The sequence below is a fragment of the Bos javanicus genome, chromosome 20 (assembly GCF_032452875.1).
Source record: "Bos javanicus breed banteng chromosome 20, ARS-OSU_banteng_1.0, whole genome shotgun sequence".
In the NCBI taxonomy this organism is placed as follows: domain Eukaryota; kingdom Metazoa; phylum Chordata; class Mammalia; order Artiodactyla; family Bovidae; genus Bos; species Bos javanicus.
The window spans coordinates 51,084,488-51,102,080 of NC_083887.1; the positions used below are offsets into that span (position 1 = coordinate 51,084,488).

The 17,593-nt window shown below is 35.2% G+C and overlaps 1 protein-coding gene across 8 annotated transcripts in view; it reads left to right on the forward strand.

Moving 5' to 3' along the window:
- CDH12 (cadherin 12) overlaps window positions 1–17,593 on the forward strand; it is a 1,193,543-nt gene that overhangs the window by 941,245 nt on the left and 234,705 nt on the right. For all 8 annotated transcript variants that reach the window (XM_061393824.1, XM_061393826.1, XM_061393825.1 and 5 more), the window contains one exon: window positions 17,227–17,521. In XM_061393824.1, the coding sequence (XP_061249808.1) occupies window positions 17,227–17,521 (295 nt within the window). The remainder of the gene's footprint in view (window positions 1–17,226; window positions 17,522–17,593) is intronic.

The following is a 17,593-nucleotide window of genomic DNA, read 5'->3' on the forward strand; positions in this document are numbered from 1 at the left end:
GTCTCAGCAGTACTGTTATTTTCTCTTGAGAATTGGGGAAAGTCATCTTTCAAGCTCATTCAGACTGATGGTAGTATGTATTTCCTTGCTTTCGTAGAACTGAGGTCCCCTTCACAATGCCACAATGTGGGAACTGTCTTCAACTCCCTCTGAAAGTATTAGTAACTTTCAGCATGAATATTCATTTTATTACACACCAGCTAAGTCATGTATCTCTGACTTCCTTTTTCTACATCTAGGAAAAACCCTCCTGCTTTCAGAAATTGCATGTGATTAGATCAGGCTTAACCAACATAAAGTAACCTGAAGGGTTAAATCTACAGTCTTCTCAGTGTTGGGAATTTTGCAGATTCTGTATACTAAGGGGAGAGAAATCTTGGCATTAAAGTAGAATTCTGCTGATCACATCATATATGTTGGAGTTCAATCATAACTGAGAATTAAGCCTTGATTTGGATTCAATTTTGTATTGAGTATGTGCAAGTTTATATGATCTAAAATAATAATACAGTGACGTATATGATCAGACCTCGATTAATCTCAGAAATTCTGTATAACTTACTTTAATAAGCATTCAATGAATTATGACTTTTTTTTTGGGCCACATTGCACAGCTTGTGGGAATTTTAGTCCCCAGATCAACGATCAAACCCATGGTCCCAGGCATGAAAGTTCAGAGTCCTAACCACGGGACCACCAGGGAATTCCTTCAATGATATATCAAGAGAAAAATATTGTAACAAGCAGTGAAAGGAGACCAGTAATATATATATATATTTTTGTAATTTTGGAAATAATGCAGATATACATTCTATGGTATTCATATGTCAGGTTTAGGAAAAAGTGCTACAAACACACATACATACGCATGATTCCATCGACTCTATGAATTATTGAGGAATTTTAATCACAAAGCAATTCAGTTTCTTCTGAAAAGCAATCAAACTTTGAGAGATTTATTCACCATTTAAGGTCTCAATCAATGTCAAATTAAGCGTCTGCCTTTATAATCTTGAATTCCTTGTTTTAAAAAAAATGACCCTTAAAAATGCAACAGTCTGAAATCAATTTATTTCACTCAGGTATCCAATATTATATATTTGCTAAAAGCAGTCAAAACTGAGGTCTTAGCATCTATGAAAGCTGTGTTCATTTTTCTTTTATTTTTATTCTTTTCTTTTTCATTTTAAAGTTAGAGTTAAAGTGGATCTATTATCTCTGGAGATTTCTAGGGAATCCTATTAGGCCTATGGGAAGTAAGTGAACCTTGAGAATGATTCTTTACTTAATGTGTTTACAATGAGAGCTTAAAAAAAAAAAAAACAAAACATGCTAACCTGTACTTAGAAACAAGATACAACTTACTGGCTTCCTTACATAGAATAGAAATGTTTCCATTTATCTCTAACACACTGATATTTAGCTTTAAGATTATTCATTTTTATACCTTTGGGAAAAATAATATTAATGTGTACATTATCATGCAAATAAGATAGTATTTATGACACTGTTATAGGATAAAGACTGAGAAAGATGAATTCTTAGCAGTTAATTTGACATAAAACAGCTTGACTCATGATAAAAAGAAAGCAACCTGTTTAAGTATTTGGATTTATTTTTTCTGCATTGGTGATATTATACTTTCAAAATCCACTTAAAGAAGTTACTGTAAAGTGAGGAAAGGAAATAAAAGACTTCAGTGAGATGGCTTTGTGCTTTAATACATAAAGCAATCCCCACAGTAATGCATGCTACAGAAAATGGGTCACCTTCAAACCACCCTTGAAAAAATGAAAGCAGATAATGTAATTTCAGATTGAGTTCTTAGAGCATTGATTTATAGTATGTATATCTACTTGACCTTTATTCATTTTATAAAAATATGCATGTGTGAACACTCGAAAATGTATAAATACCAACTCTTCCTCTTTTTTCTCTCACATATAACATGTACACATGTCTAAACATTCTGAAGCACATTCACATGTTTATCTGTATGGTTATTAGTACATTGTAATTAGTACATTGATGAAATGACCACACATGTTAATGACCGTTTCTTTAATGAAGTAGTTACTCGAGTTTGTTTTTAAGATAGTGGATTTTTATATGTTTCAAAGCAAATTATAGTGTAAACATGTGCAAAATCTTCAAAAAAATAATTTTAATTGATATAAAAGTAAGTTATATTCTCCTCAACATAAATATTGTTCAGTTCTGCTGTTTAGGGGTTAAGTTGTGTCTGACTCTTTTGTAATCCCATGATCTTTAGCCTGCCAGACTCTTCTGTCCAAGAGATTTTCACCTCTTTCTAACTGACTATTAATTGTTCCAAATCTGTAATTGACACAGCATATTACTTAGATGATGCTTTCTAACTATAAATGTAATATCACTTTGTATTTTAATAAAGCACAGATATAACATTTTTAAATTATATGGTATATGCTTATCAAAAGTTTCTATAGAAAATTGTTATTTGAGAGGCCCACAACTGTAGAAACCATGTTTTGAATGGATATCTTTGTTATTATGGCTCATGTTGTTCCCTACTGGACTCTGGACTCCTGTGTTGTTGAGAAAAAATGCTAAGTGACATTCTCTAGTGTGTAGTGCAATCACTAGTCGGCAGTCCAAAGCATTTTTGAATAAAACCATTCTCGTTAATGCATCCATAATAATACAACTGATGTTCTTCCAACTGATTTCACAAAGCTAAGACTTAGGTAACTTCCATCTGTGGCTAAGCCAATTATCTGACCAAAGATTCAATGTATATATGTGTGCTTCCTCTCAAGAGAGATGATTTTGAAAATTAATGAAAATTACATTATAATTTCCAAATTGAAAGGAAACATTTGGTTTAAGTGCTAGTGACATGCATTTATGTAGGCTACCTGATTGGAATCTCATCTTTGTATATTTCTATGTGTGTCCTGAGGAAACAGCCTCTCTGTGCCTCAATTTCTGTATCTACAAAATGATGATGATGTTTTGATTTTTTTTTATTTTATTTTTTAACTTTATATTGGTTTTGCCATATATCAACATGAATCCGCCACAGGTATACACGTGTTCCCCATCCTGAAACCTCCTCCCTCCTCCCTCCCCGTACCATCCCTCTGGGTCGTCCCAGTGCACCAGCCCCAGGTATCCAGTGTCATACATTGAACCTGGACTGGCGACTCATTTCATATGCCATTCTCCCAAATCATCCCACCCTCTCCCTATCCCACAGAGTCCACAAGACTGTTCTATACATCAGTGTCTCTTTTGCTGTCTCGTATACAGGGTTATTGTTACCAGCTTTCTAAATTCCATATATATGCATTAGTATACTGTATTGGCGGAGAAGGCAATGGCACCCCACTCCAGTACTCTTGCCTGGAAAATCCCATGGATGGAGGAGCCAGGTGCACGGCAGTCCATGGGATCACTAAGAGTCAGACACCACTGAGCGACTTCACTTTCACTTTTCACTTTCATGCATTGGAGAAGGAAACGGCAACCCACTCCAGTGTTCTTGCCTGGAGAATCCCAGGGACGGCTGAACCTGGTGGGCTACTGTCTATGGGGTCGCACAGAGTTGGACACGACAGAAGTGACTTAGCAGTAGCAGATACTGTATTGGTGTTTTTCTTTCTGGCTTACTTCACTCTGTATAATAGGCTACAGTTTCATCCACCTCATTAGAACTGATTCAAATGTATTCTTTTTAATAGCTGAGTAATACTCCATTGTGTATATGTACCACAGCTTTCTTATCCATTCATCTGCTGATGGACATCTAGGTTGCTTCCATGTCCTGGCTATTATAAATAGTGCTGCAATGAACATTGGGATACACGTGTCTCTTTCAATTCTGGTTTCCTCAGTGTGTATGCCCAGCAGTGGGATTGCTGGGTCATAAGGCAGTTCTATTTCCAGTTTTTTAAGGAATCTCCACACTGTTCTCCATAGTGGCTGTACTAGTTTGCATTCCCACCAACAAAGTAAGACGGTTCCCTTTCCTTCACACCCTCTCCAGCATTGATTGCTTGTAGACTTTTGGATTGCAGCCATTCTGACTGGCGTGAAATGGTACCTCATAGTGGTTTTGATTTGCATTTCTCTGATAATGAGTGATGTTGAGCATCTTTTCATGTGTTTGTTAGCCATCTGTATGTCTTCTTTGGAGAAATGTCTTTTTAGTTCTTTGGCCCATTTTTTGATTGGGTCATTTATTTTTCTGGAATTGAGCTGGAGGAGTTGCTTGTATATTTTTGAGATTAGTTGTTTGTCAGTTGCTTCATTTGCTATTATTTTCTCCCCTTCTGAAGGCTGTCTTTTCACCTTGCTTATAGTTTCCTTTGTTGTGCAGAAGCTTTTAAGTTTAATTAGGTTCCATTTGTTTATATTTACTTTTATTTTCATCACTCTGGGAGGTGGGTCATAGAGGATCCTGCTGTGATGTATGTCGGAAAGTGTTTTGCCTATGTTCTCCTCTAGGAGTTTTATAGTTTCTGGTCTTACATTTAGATCTTTAATCCATTTTGAGTTTATTTTTGTGTATGGTGTTTGAAAGTGTTCTAGTTTCATTCTTTTACAAGTGGTTGACCAGTTTTCCCAGCACCACTTGTTAAAGAGATTGTCTTTAATCCATTATATATTCTTGCCTCCTTTGTCAAAGATAAGGTGTCCATAGGTGCATGGATTTATCTCTGGGCTTTCTATTTTGTTCCATTGATCTATATTTCTGTCTTTGTGCCAGTACCATACCGTCTTGATGACTGTGGCTTTGTAGTAGAGCCTGAAGTCAGGCAGGTTGATTCCTCCAGTCCCAGTCTTCTTTCTCAAGATTGCTTTGGCTATTCGAGTGAAATTGTTTGTTCTAGCTCTGTGAAGAATACCGTTGGTAGCTTGATAGGGATTGCATTGAATCTATAAATTGCTTTGGGTAGTATACTCATTTTAACTATATTGATTCTTCTAATCCATGAACATGGTATATTTCTCCATCTATTAGTGTCCTCTTTGATTTCTTTCACCAGTGTTTTATAGTTTTCTATATATAGGTCTTTAGTTTCTTTAGGTAGATATATTCCTAAGTATTTTATTCTTTTCGTTGCAATGGTGAATGGAATTGTTTCCTTAATTTCTCTATTTTCTCATTATTAGTTTATAGGAATGCAAGGGATTTCTGTATGTTGATTTTATATCCTTCAACTTTACTATATTCATTGATTAGTTTTAGTAATTTTCTGGTGGAGTCTTTAATGTTTTCTATGTAGAGGATCATGTCATCTGCAAACAGTGAGAGTTGTACTTCTTCTTTTCCAATTTGGATTCCTTTTATTTCTTTTTCTGCTCTGTTTGCTGTGGCTAAAACTTCCAAAACTATGTTGAATAGTACTGGTGAGAGTGGGCAGCCTTGTCCTATTCCTGACTTTAGGGGAAATGCTTTCAATTTTTCACCATTGAGGATAAAGTTTGCTGTGGGTTTGTCATATATAGCTTTTATTATGTTGAGGTATGTTCCTTCTATTCCTGCTTTCTGGAGAGTTTTTATCATAAATGGGTGTTGAATTTTGTCAAAGGCTTTCTCTGCATCTATTGAGATAATCATATGGTTTTTATTTTTCAATTTGTTAATATGGTGTATTACATTGATTGATTTGCAGATATTGAAGGATCCTTGCATCTCTGGGATAAAGCCCACTTGGTCAATGGTGTATGATCTTTTTAATGTGTTGTTGGATTCTGATTGCTAGAATTTTGTTAAGGATTTTTGCATCTATGTTCATCAGTGATATTGGCCTGTAGTTTTCTTTTTTTGTGGCATCCTTGTCAGGTTTTCGTATTAGGGTGATAGTGGCCTCATAGAATGAGTTTGGAAGTTTACCTTCCTCTGCAATTTTCTGGAAGAGTTTGAGCAGGATAGGTGTTAGCTCTTCTCTAAATTTTTGGTAGAATTCAGCTATGAAGCCATCTGGACCTGGGGTTTTGTTTGCTGGAATATTTCTGATTACAGTTTCAATTTCTGTGCTTGTGATGGGTCTGTTAAGATTTTCTATTTCTTCCTGGTTGAGTTTTGGAAAGTCGTACTTTTCTAAGAATTTGTCCATTTCTTCCACGTTGTCCATTTTATTGGCATATAATTGCTGATAGTCTCTTATGATCCTTTGTATATCTGTGTTGTCTGTTGTGATCTCTCCATTTTCATTTCTAATTTTATTGATTTGATTTTTCTCCCTTTGTTTCTTGATGAGTCTGGCTAATGGTTTGTCAATTTTATTGATCCTTTCAAAGAACCAGCTTTTGGCTTTATTGATTTTTGCTATGGTCTCTTGTTTCTTTTGCATTTATTTCTGCCCTAATTTTTAAGATTTCTTTCCTTCTACTAACCCTGGGGTTCTTCATTTCTTCCTTGTCTAGTTGTTTTAGGTGTAGATTTAGGTTATTTATTTGGCTTTTTTCTTATTTTTTGAGTTATGCCTGTATTGCTATGAACTTTCTCCTTAGGACTGCTTTTACAGTGTCCCACAGGTTTTGGGTTGTTGTGTTTTCATTTTCATTCGTTTCTATCCAAATTTTGATTTCCTTTTTGATTTCTTCTGTGATTTGTTGGTTATTGAGCAGCGTGCTGTTCAGCCTCCATATGTTTGAATTTTTAATAGTTTTTCTCCTGTAATTGGGATCTAATCTTACTGCATTGTGGTCAGAAAAGATGGTTGGAATGATTTCAATTTTTTTGAATTTACTGAGGCTAGATATGGCCGAGGATGTGTCTATCCTGGAGAAGTTTTCATGTGCGCTTGAGAAAAAGGTGAAATTCATTGTTTTGGGATGAAATGTCCTATAGATATCAGTTAGGTCTAACTGGTCTATTGTATGATGTTAATAGAGTTGTATCTGTAGGGTTGTTCTGAGCATTAAATATAGAAAGTATATAAAAGCACTAAAAATTGTCTAGCTAAAAGTAGAAGCCTGATAGCATTTTTTCCCACTATTTTGGATCCAATTAGCACATATGAGCATAAATTGATACAAATGAAAACAAATATTGCTATCCTGGGCTCATTTGGATATAAATGGAGATAAATGAAGGAAAATGGACAATATGAAGTCAAATTGTCTACAGTATTCCCCAAATTTATGATATAAATGTTAAAATCCACATTTTACATATGAGGATTCTGAAGTCCAAAGACATGTATTAAGTTACACAGTAATGTCCAGGTAAGGATAAATGGATTTAGGACTCTAAACCTAAATTTTGGTGCTCATAATCATAGATTTTAGATCATTCCATGATTTATATTAGAGTTAGTATTTCGGTCTGCTTGCTTTATTAGAGTTATTAGATACACTTACTAAGAATTTAGGATAGAACATATAGCTGTTGAAAATGTTTAAACATGTTAAACTACTAGAATTTAGTTTAAAAATTTTATCTCTCAAATTTCTAATTTTAGCATATCACTGATCATTTTGAGAATTAAATAAAGCTTATAAAATATACAACATAGTGCTTGCTATTCAGTAAAGGCAAATAATAAAAGTAGTAACACACAGACAAAATGGTAATAAATTACCTCTAGTTATAATACTGTATCTTGATTACTAATAATCCATTTTATTGGCATTACTTTCCGCATTATTTCTGGCATTTACTTTACATTTAGAATAAATCATACAAATTTATCTAGCATTCTGAAAAATAACCTTATTTGAAATCATACATAAAATACAATGTTACTGCAAAGAGAGATTCTGTTTCTGACAATTTAATGACTAGTTTATTGCTAGTTTATTGTTTAAGATTTTTTTTTTTTAACCAAAAATCTGACCTTGTGAAAAATGTTTTACAGCTTTGGAATTGTAGGAAAGAAATTATTTTGACCTTGTCTACGCATATTTTTCCTCCTAAATCCAGGCACCATTCCAATGACCTCTCAAACTTTTACAGAAGTACCTATTAATACATTGTGACACTCTCAAATGATATAAAGTAATCTGTAACAGCTAAAGTTGTAAAATATGACACTCTAAAAAATTAGTTAGGATGCTCCTCACATGTAGCCACACATGCAGTCTTCAAGGAGAAAAAGAAAGATGAAAGAGAACATCCGGTGAAGAGTATGTTTTTTCTTTAATGGGATGTGTAATATATCCAAGCACATCAGTTTTTATTGTTCCCAAGCATTGTAAATAGTCTTTGTTCTTCTTTGCTTGTCTGTGGCTTATCTCGGGGGAGGTGTGGGCCTTTTTGAAATGAATTTCTACTCTCTTAAATAGAAGGTGAAATATTTCCAGATGATAAATAGCTTTGGGTCTGTAACCCAGTCAGGGGAGTTCTGAACTCACATTGGGCTGTTAAAGGGAATTCCCAGCCTTGTAAAGTGGCATTCCCCTTGCTCAAATGACAACAGTCAAGCTAGGAAGAACAAATGAGTCCCCTTAGGGGGCAGAATGGAATAGAATGCCAAATATTCTTAGGCATTCTGTGGCTTCTAAAAGACAGAATTTTTGCATTGTGTCATTATTCTGGCAGGGTTATAGATCATCTTTGTGTCTGGTCTTTCATCAATAAACTATTCCTTGAACATAATCTAATCACTTTGTAGTTCTTACAATGACCACTGTAAGGTCCTGAGAACTGAGCAACTACAAAACAGAGCACACTAAGTCTTTTATGTTCACCAAGGAAAATGTAGCAAAAGTAGTTTGCTTTATACATAATAAGATTATTTCAGCCAAAGAAACTCACATAAAATTTTCTTATATTCATTTTGGCCCATTTACCAGAATGAATCCTGTATGTAAATAATATTATCTCCTATCTCATGCACGGACTGCTGAACCATAGTACTAAGTCATTCTACAGCCTTCATAATCATAGATTTTCAAACTGAAAATAAATATGACCACTTACATGCTGCTATTACACCAAAATTTACTGAGGCACATCCTATACTGGGAAGTTTTTTTCTTAGACTGAATGTGTTTATGAAGATGGCTGGTGGAAGACGTCTGTAATTTGTGTTACAAGGATCTCAATATTAAGTAGGGCATAATGGCAACTTACTCCAATATCCTTGCCTAGGGAATCCCACGAACAGGGGAACATGGCCGGCTACAGTCCACAGGGTCACACACAGTGGACACGACTGAAGCAGCTTAACACCACATACACACACTGGTATGGCACCATATTGACTCATATATACTTAAAAACTGAAGAAGAGATAGTCTAAGACAGAATAGTAAAGATTTAAAGACACATCAGGAAGTTTCTTGTTCTGGCAGACACATTTAAAATGAGAGCCTAGTTTTTTAAAGAAGATAATAACAAGAACATAATATTAATAGGCATGGTTGTTTTAAACTTAAAGAAAATAAAGACAAAATTCAAATGCAATGCTTGAATCTTGCTTGAATCAATGTTAAAAAACTAAAGAACTATATTTGGAGTCATAAGAGGAGAAAATTGAATATGACTGGGTGATGACGGCTATAATCTTGATCGAGGTGGTATGCAGGGCATCAGGCAGTATAGCCAATTTCTATAAACCAGTAAGTGGATGAAGGATTGGTGACTGGTCAAATAAATTCAAAGCTACTTACAAGCATTTGTATTGAGAGGGATCCAACTAAGGAGGAACAATTCTGAAAAAAACTAAAAAATGCTAACGATTAAGAGAAAAGGATGATAAAATATGGAGATTAACTGATAGTCTGTGTACAGAATTCCTCCCACTTGCATGATAATGCATGGAATCCAGACATAAATGAGTCATATGTAAACAATAAAGATTTTTTTTTTTTAAGAAGTTCTTCTAAAGAAAATCTGAAAAGAATTAGGCTACTGATAGAACTCCATTGTCTATTCAACCTAGGACAAAACTGTAATCAATAAATTCATCCTGCAATTTCAAAACTCTTAAATATGAACTGATGAGGGAGAGTCATCAAACATTTGAGGAAAGCCAGTGACATGAAAAATAAAGCCTCAAATTCCAAAAACAAAAAGTGATCCTGAAGCAACAGAAAGTTTAGGGAACACACACACACACACACACACACGCATGCACATATACGTACAAATTAGAGTTCTCAAAAAGTTTCAGGCATCCCCAGTGTACACAAAACAAGCATGATTCTATTAAGTGGGGACATTCATAGTAAATGAAAAAAATCTTGGAAATTAATATGTCTGTGTTATGTGTGCATGTATGCACACATGGGGACATGTTTACTGACTTTGAAAATATAGAAAATAATACATAATTTTAAGATAAGTTTTAATTTTTTCATATAATAGACCAAAATATATAGGAATGAATAACTGTAGAAAGAGTATACTATTTATAGAAGGTGCATGAGGTCTAACATTGAATGAATGAATTCTAGATAAACAATAGAAAAGACAGAGGATAGAACTTAATTATGGAAATAACCATAGAAGGAAATTTCTCAGTGCTGAAGGAAAATAGTTTTTGAATTGAAAGAATTTGCTAAGTGCCCAACCCAATGAAAGAATCATAAATGTATCAACTCATATCTAGACCACTATTCAAAACACAAGCACACATAAACTCATACTTGGAGACAATGTTCTAAATTATTAGAATTTCAAAATGAAAATAAGGTTGCAAACATTTTAGAAGAAAATATAAGGGGGAGAAAAAACAAGCTCTTTACTTGCAATGGATATATCAATCAGACATCAGTGTTACTGATGTCTGTTGGTTTCTGTTAGACAATAGATACAGATTTCCCTGATGAGAAAGACAGAGAAAAGGAGTGTAAAAACGGTATATTATAAACACTTCCATACTCTGATTTTAGCCATTTCAATGTATTTTTTTGATTAAAATACTTGTGATTAACATAAATAGATGTAATAAATTCATACTTATTGAAAAAGCAAATTGTTTACAATATAATCTAAAAAGCAGGTTAGATTAATACCCATAATACCATACTATCCATAAACACATAGTAAGGTAGTTTGCAGGTATTTACACCAAGTCAAATATTTCTTTCAAATTGTGATGCTGAAGAAGGCTCTTGAGAGTCTCTTGGACAGCAAGGAGACCAAATCAGTTAGTCCTAAACGAAATCAACCCTGAATATTCACTGAAAGGACTGATGCTGAAGCTGAAGCTCCAACACTTTGGCCACTGGATGCAAAGAACCGATTCATTGGAAAAGATCCTGATGCTAGGAAGGAGTGAGGGCAGGAGGAGAAGAGGATGACTGAGGATGAGATGGTTGGATGGCTTCACTGACTCAGTGGTCATGAGATTGAGTAAATTCCAGGAGATACTGAAGGATAGGGATGCCTGACCTGCTTGTGTCAATAGGGTCACAAAGAGTCAGGCATGAGTTAACAATTGAACAACAACAACAAATTTTTAACTTTCCAGTAAAAAAATTTGTCAAAATTATACATTTTTCTGCCCAACGTACTCTATACCCTTCTCATGCCTGGTGACCACTGCTTATCCTGGGAAATAGCAAATGGAAATAAAATAACTGCTGGTTGTAGTGATATTATGTGCACTTTTAAACTCAGAGAAAATAAGAATAAATTTTTTTTTTTGGTGCATCAGTTTCTAAAATATAATCAGGGAGATGCTAGTAAACATTTAACTTTAAGCTGGCTTTCTCAAAACTTTTAGGCACTGGAATTCAGATTTGCTCACATTCTGAAGCTAGTCCTCAGTATCTTTTTTAAGCCTCTCTTGGCATCTCATTTTCACGCTCCATCTGAGATGACTTGGAAAACATGAGAAAATAACAACACCACTTCCACAAAACAACTGCCTGGACAGTGCATATTTCTATATACACCATTTATGGAACTCTGTTTCTGGCAGAAATTTTATTTTAAGTGTCAATACTAAAAGATGATATTACTGGAGTTGGCCGCTTCAGTCAGTAAATATAGTCAGCACCTACTCAGAAACAGCTTTTAAAGCAAAACAATTGGAATAAGAAACATTTCTTGCTGTTATTTTTAAATTGTTATAAAGGAAAATAATTTTATCCTTGTCGAGTTATTAGCTTGCTATACATGAAGCTTAAAGCTCCTCTGTAAAATGGCATCTGTGATTGTTCACAGTTACACAACCCAAAAGATGAAACTCAATAAGTGAACTCTTCTGTAATCCTCTCTCCTGCTAAATAAAATTAAGACAAAGAAGTAGCTTCATAATGTAAACTGAGCCTGAATTGTATTGCTAAAATGTTTAAGAAATCAAATTTATCTATGGAGATCAAGTTCTGGAATCATTCAAGATTCAAAAACTTTTGATTCATAAAAAACATCACATTTTTGGTCTGGATAATTACCCTTCTGTTTATATTTGCCTGTTTATTATGGAATTAAACAGGACAACACACACATTGTCATCACATACTTATGAAAGGATGAGCAAAAGCCACTGAATCACTCAACTTCTTTTAAAAAATATAATGCAGGTATTAAAAAGTAATTCTGAAGAATTTAAAATTACACTGGAAATGATTATGGTAATGGAAAATGTTGACCAATTTCTCATTTTTATATCAAGTTTATATGTATTTATAATAAGAGGATATTATATATACATATAAAATTACAGGCTTCCCAGTTGTCACTAGTGGTAAAGAACCTGCCTGCCAATGCAAGAGACTCAAGACACATGAGTTCGATCTTTGGGTCAGGAAGATACCCTGGAGGAGGGCATTCTTCAGTATTCTTGCTTGGAGAATTACATGGACAGAGGAGCCTTGCATTCTATGGTCATTAGGGTCACAAAGAGTTGGACATGACTGAAGAGACTGCACAGTACAGCAGCACATAAATCATATATAAATATATATATATATAGAAACTTTCATATATATTTATAGAAGAATATGTATATATATAATGGAAAGGGTATAAAGTGATAGTTATCTCTAGGTAAGAGGATGGTGGAGATTTCATGTTAGCTTAAACATTCTCTACTCAAATTATTTTATATGTAATACAAAAAAAAAAAATTCAAAGATACCCAACATCAAGCCAACATCATTTAACATTAGAACTGCTTTGAAGTCACTTCAGTCATGTCCAACTCTGTGCGACCCCATAGACGGCAGCCCACCAGGCTCCCCGTCCCTGGGATTCTCCAGGCAAGAACACTGGAGTGGGTTGCCATTTCCTTCTCCAATGCATGAAAGTGAAAGTGAAGTCATGTCCGACCCTCAGCAACCCCATGGACTGCAGCCTTCCGGGCTCTTTCGTCCATGGGATTTTCCAGGCAAGAGCACTGGAGTGGGGTGCCATTGCCTTCTCCAAACATTAGAACTAATGTTGCAAAAATACCTATACTTTTAGCTAGTTATGCATATAGTGGCCTCAATCAATACTGAATAAATAATTTTAAACATTGCCTGTCAATGCCAGATACTACAAGTGATCTTCTTTAAGGTATTATCATGTAATAAACTGCTATAACCATTCTAATCCTCTAGAGAATTTTACCTTCATCAATCTTTTTTTCAGTTTAAGTTTCAACATCTTTTCATACATTTCTTCTGAAGCTTTAATCTCTGCAGAACCCAACTTAAATTAGGAGGAAAAGATAGATGTGTAAGGAGTAGCAGCAATTGAATTTAATTTGGATCTTGGATCCATGAACTGAAAACACATTTGCTTTTTTGGTCTTATGTCAGTTTGAAAAGAAAACAGTTCTGATTTTGGCTAAATGAAGATATTTTTGGTAACTCTATTTGGATCACATTGTAAAAACCTACTTAGAATTTTCACTTGGTTCCCACAAAATTAGCAGATATTCTTTGGGGCCATTGGCAAAATGGATCCAGTTTATAAAGTCATTGCTTTTGCCTGTCTCATATTTTCAGATAAATTTGAAAGCAAAAGTAATGCTCACTGTGTTGAAAATCTTTAATAGTATGGGTGAAATTTGTAATTTGAAATTCCTAAGTTCAAAGAACATTTCTCTACAGCTTGATTTTACGCTTGAAACTTCCTATGCTTCATAGCAGTTTATAAAAAATTAGGAGGAAAAAACACTTCTTCCTGTCATTTTTAGCAATTTTCCTTAGACTTGAGTAAAATATACAGAAACTTTTAAGGAAAAAAAAAATGCGGTGCTCCTTTATAGTTTTCTGATCGTTTAAGTTATAGCATTCACCCAGTATAAATTCTTTGCTTATGCAAGTGTACTTCAGAGCCATTTGAAATAAATACAAATTCACAAAATGAACAGTTTATATGTTCATTTTATATGACATTAATATTAAGGATGATGTTATTTTACTGAATCTAAAGGAAGATGTTGAGTTTAAGAGCAAAGATGTAATAAGGTTGAGTGATTTTTTTTTTAATATTACTAATACACACAATTGATGAAAGTGAAAGAGGAGAGTGAAAAAGTTGGCTTAAAGCTCTACATTCAGAAAACGAAGATCATGGCATCTGGTCCCACACTTCATGGCAAATAGATGGGGAAACAGTGGAAACAGTGCCAGACTTTATTTTTTTGAGCTCCAAAATCACTGCAGATGGTGACTGCAGCCATGAAATTAAAAGACGCTTACTCCTTAGAAGAAAAGTTATGACCAACCTAGAAAGCATATTGAAAAGCAGAGACATTACTTTGCCAACAAAGGTCTGTCTAGTCAAGGCTATGGTTTTTCCAGTGGTCATGTATGGATGTGAGAGTTGGACTGTGAAGAAAGCTGAGTGCTGAAGTATTGATGCTTTTGAACTGTGGTGTTGGAGAAGACTCTTGAGAGTCCCTTGGACTGCAAGGAGATCCAACCAGTCCATTCTAAAGGAGAGCAGCCCTGGATGTTCTTTGGAAGGAATGATGCTAAAGCTGAAACTCCAGTACTTTGGCCACCTCATGCGAAGAGTTGACTCATTGGAAAAGACTCTGATGCTGGGAGGGATTGAGGGCAGGAGGAGAAGGGGACGACAGAGGATGAGATGGCTGGATGGCATCACTGACTCGATGGACGTGAATTTGAGTGAACTCCAGGAGATGGTGATGGACAGGGAGGCCTGGCGTGTTGCAGTTCATGGGGTCGCAAAGAGTCGGACACGACTGAGTGACTGAACTGAACTGAATACACACAATGCTTATTTGCAAAGGATTATTATATGCTTTAAAATATTTTCAAAACTTTTAGGCTGTGTTGAAACATTAAGAAAAACAAAACTCATCTTTATCCAAAATTTTGCAAGAGAGTTATACTTGCATGCTGCTGCTGCTGCTAAGTCACGTCAGTGTGACCCCACAGATGGCAGCCCACCAAGCTGCTCGTCCCTGGGATTCTCCAGGCAAGAGTACTGGAGTGGGTTGCCATTTCCTCCTCCAGTGCGTGAAAGTGAAGTCGCTCAGTCGTGTCTGACTCTTCGAGACCCCATAGACTGTAGCCTACAAGGCTTCTCCGTCCATGGGATTTCCCAGGCAAGAGTACTGGAGTGGGTTGCCATTGCCTTCTCAAATATGGCGCAAATGGTTTCAGTTTCACTAGAAGTTCAACATATTTTCTTTGGTTACTCTGTTGACTGGAATGAGCTTTTAAATCCAAAAATTTGAACATTGAAATCAGATAAAACATATTTTAAAACATTTCAGATCAGTATCTGGATGAAAATTAATATTATTTATAAAAATAGGCATCCTTTTAAATTTAACTAGAATATGAATGTATATTATTCACATTATATATATGAGTATACATATTCTTGGCAATTCTCTTGTGGTTCAGCTGGTGAAGAATCCGCCTTCAATGAGGGAGACCTGGGTTTGATCCCTGGTATGGGAAGATCCCCAGGAGAAAGGAAAGGCTACCCACTCCAGTATTCTGGCCTGGAGAATTCCATGGACTGTATAGTCCATGGAGTGTCAAACAGTCGAACACAACTGAGTGACTTTCACTTATACATATTCTTAGAGATTGTGTATAATGAAACATTTATATATTTGCATACATGCCCAGCTGCTTCAGTTGTGTCTGACTTTTTGTGGCCCCCATGGACTGCTGCATGCCAGGCTTCCCTATACTCCACTATTTCCTGGAGTTTGCTCAAGTTCGTGTCCACTGAGTCAGTCACCATCTCATCTTCTGCTGCCCTCTTCTCCTTTTGCCTTCAATCTTTCCCAGCATCAGGGTCATCTTATGTTAAATCTTGGACTCCAGTTTGAAAAACACTGATTTACAATACAATAATACACAATAAACACAATAATAACTTCTCTTCTTAATGGTCTTCTCCTCTATTATATTTCTATGTTTCTCATTCCATATTGTATTACAGTCAATTAGACATGTGCTGAATTTCAAAAGAAATTAGCAGAAATTCGAAACTTCAAATATATAGTACAGATTATAGCTAAATATTTGTGAATCTGAAGGAATAATCAGTTATTCTACCCATCATCTGGCTGAGTAAGATTGAATAACTCACTGAGAGTCAGTCTGTTAAAATGAGATACTCCATCATTCATATCTAAAATCGACCTGGTACGCCAAAACTGTCCTCTCCTTTCAAATGAAAAGATAGTGTTTTCTGAGTTTTGTTTTGTTTTTACTATCTCTCTCACTGGATGCACATTATCGACTTCAATCTTCAGGGTATTTGGAAGGTTTTTGATTAAAATGTGTGCATGCATGTGCATGCTCAGTCATGCCCGATTCTTTGTGACACTATGGACTGATTTAATATATATCAGCTAATTTATTTTAATACAACAGTCATTTAAAATGAAGCAATAAGTATGCTTAAGAGTTGTGCATTTCATTTTATGAAATTTCATCCCCCAAAGTATGTGAAAGAAGTAAATGTTCAAAATCATTATATTTATACATGTTGATGGATTTGAGGCTATACTTCTGATCTCTGTAATGTGTGGAGAAATAAGATAGATTGACAGGAGAGTTAATGAAAGGATAGATGTGTGATCTACCTATGTGATAAATCAAAAGTCCTGTATAGTAAGACTGAAAGGGAAACAGTGGAATCTCTGAGATATATAGTATATGTAGGCGCTCCCCATACATTTTTCACATTTTTGTGTTAAAAATATTTGTAAAAAAAACATTAGTGAAATAAAAGGGAAAAAAGAGCCGTAAGATTTTGGTTTAACTTTTCTAATAAAAAATTATACTGCAAGTATGACTTTTTAACATGTGACCATCCCTTTAATTGTGTTTCTCTCTGTCTCTCTCTCCCTAAAGCTCCATTCTGACTTAGATAAAGGAGAGGGCACTGTAAAATACACCCTCTCGGGAGATGGCGCTGGCACCGTTTTTACCATTGATGAAACTACAGGGGACATTCATGCCATAAGGAGCCTGGATAGAGAGGAAAAACCTTTCTACACCCTTCGTGCTCAGGCTGTGGACATAGAAACCAGGAAGCCCCTGGAGCCTGAATCAGAATTCATCATCAAAGTGCAGGATATTAATGATAATGAGCCGAAGTTTTTGGATGGACCTTACATTGCTAGTGTTCCAGAAATGTCTCCTGTGGGTGAGTAAGCAAATAAAAATTCTGTCAGATGCTACGATGAGGCCTTTTCAACATGTATTTTTCTGCAGGTTG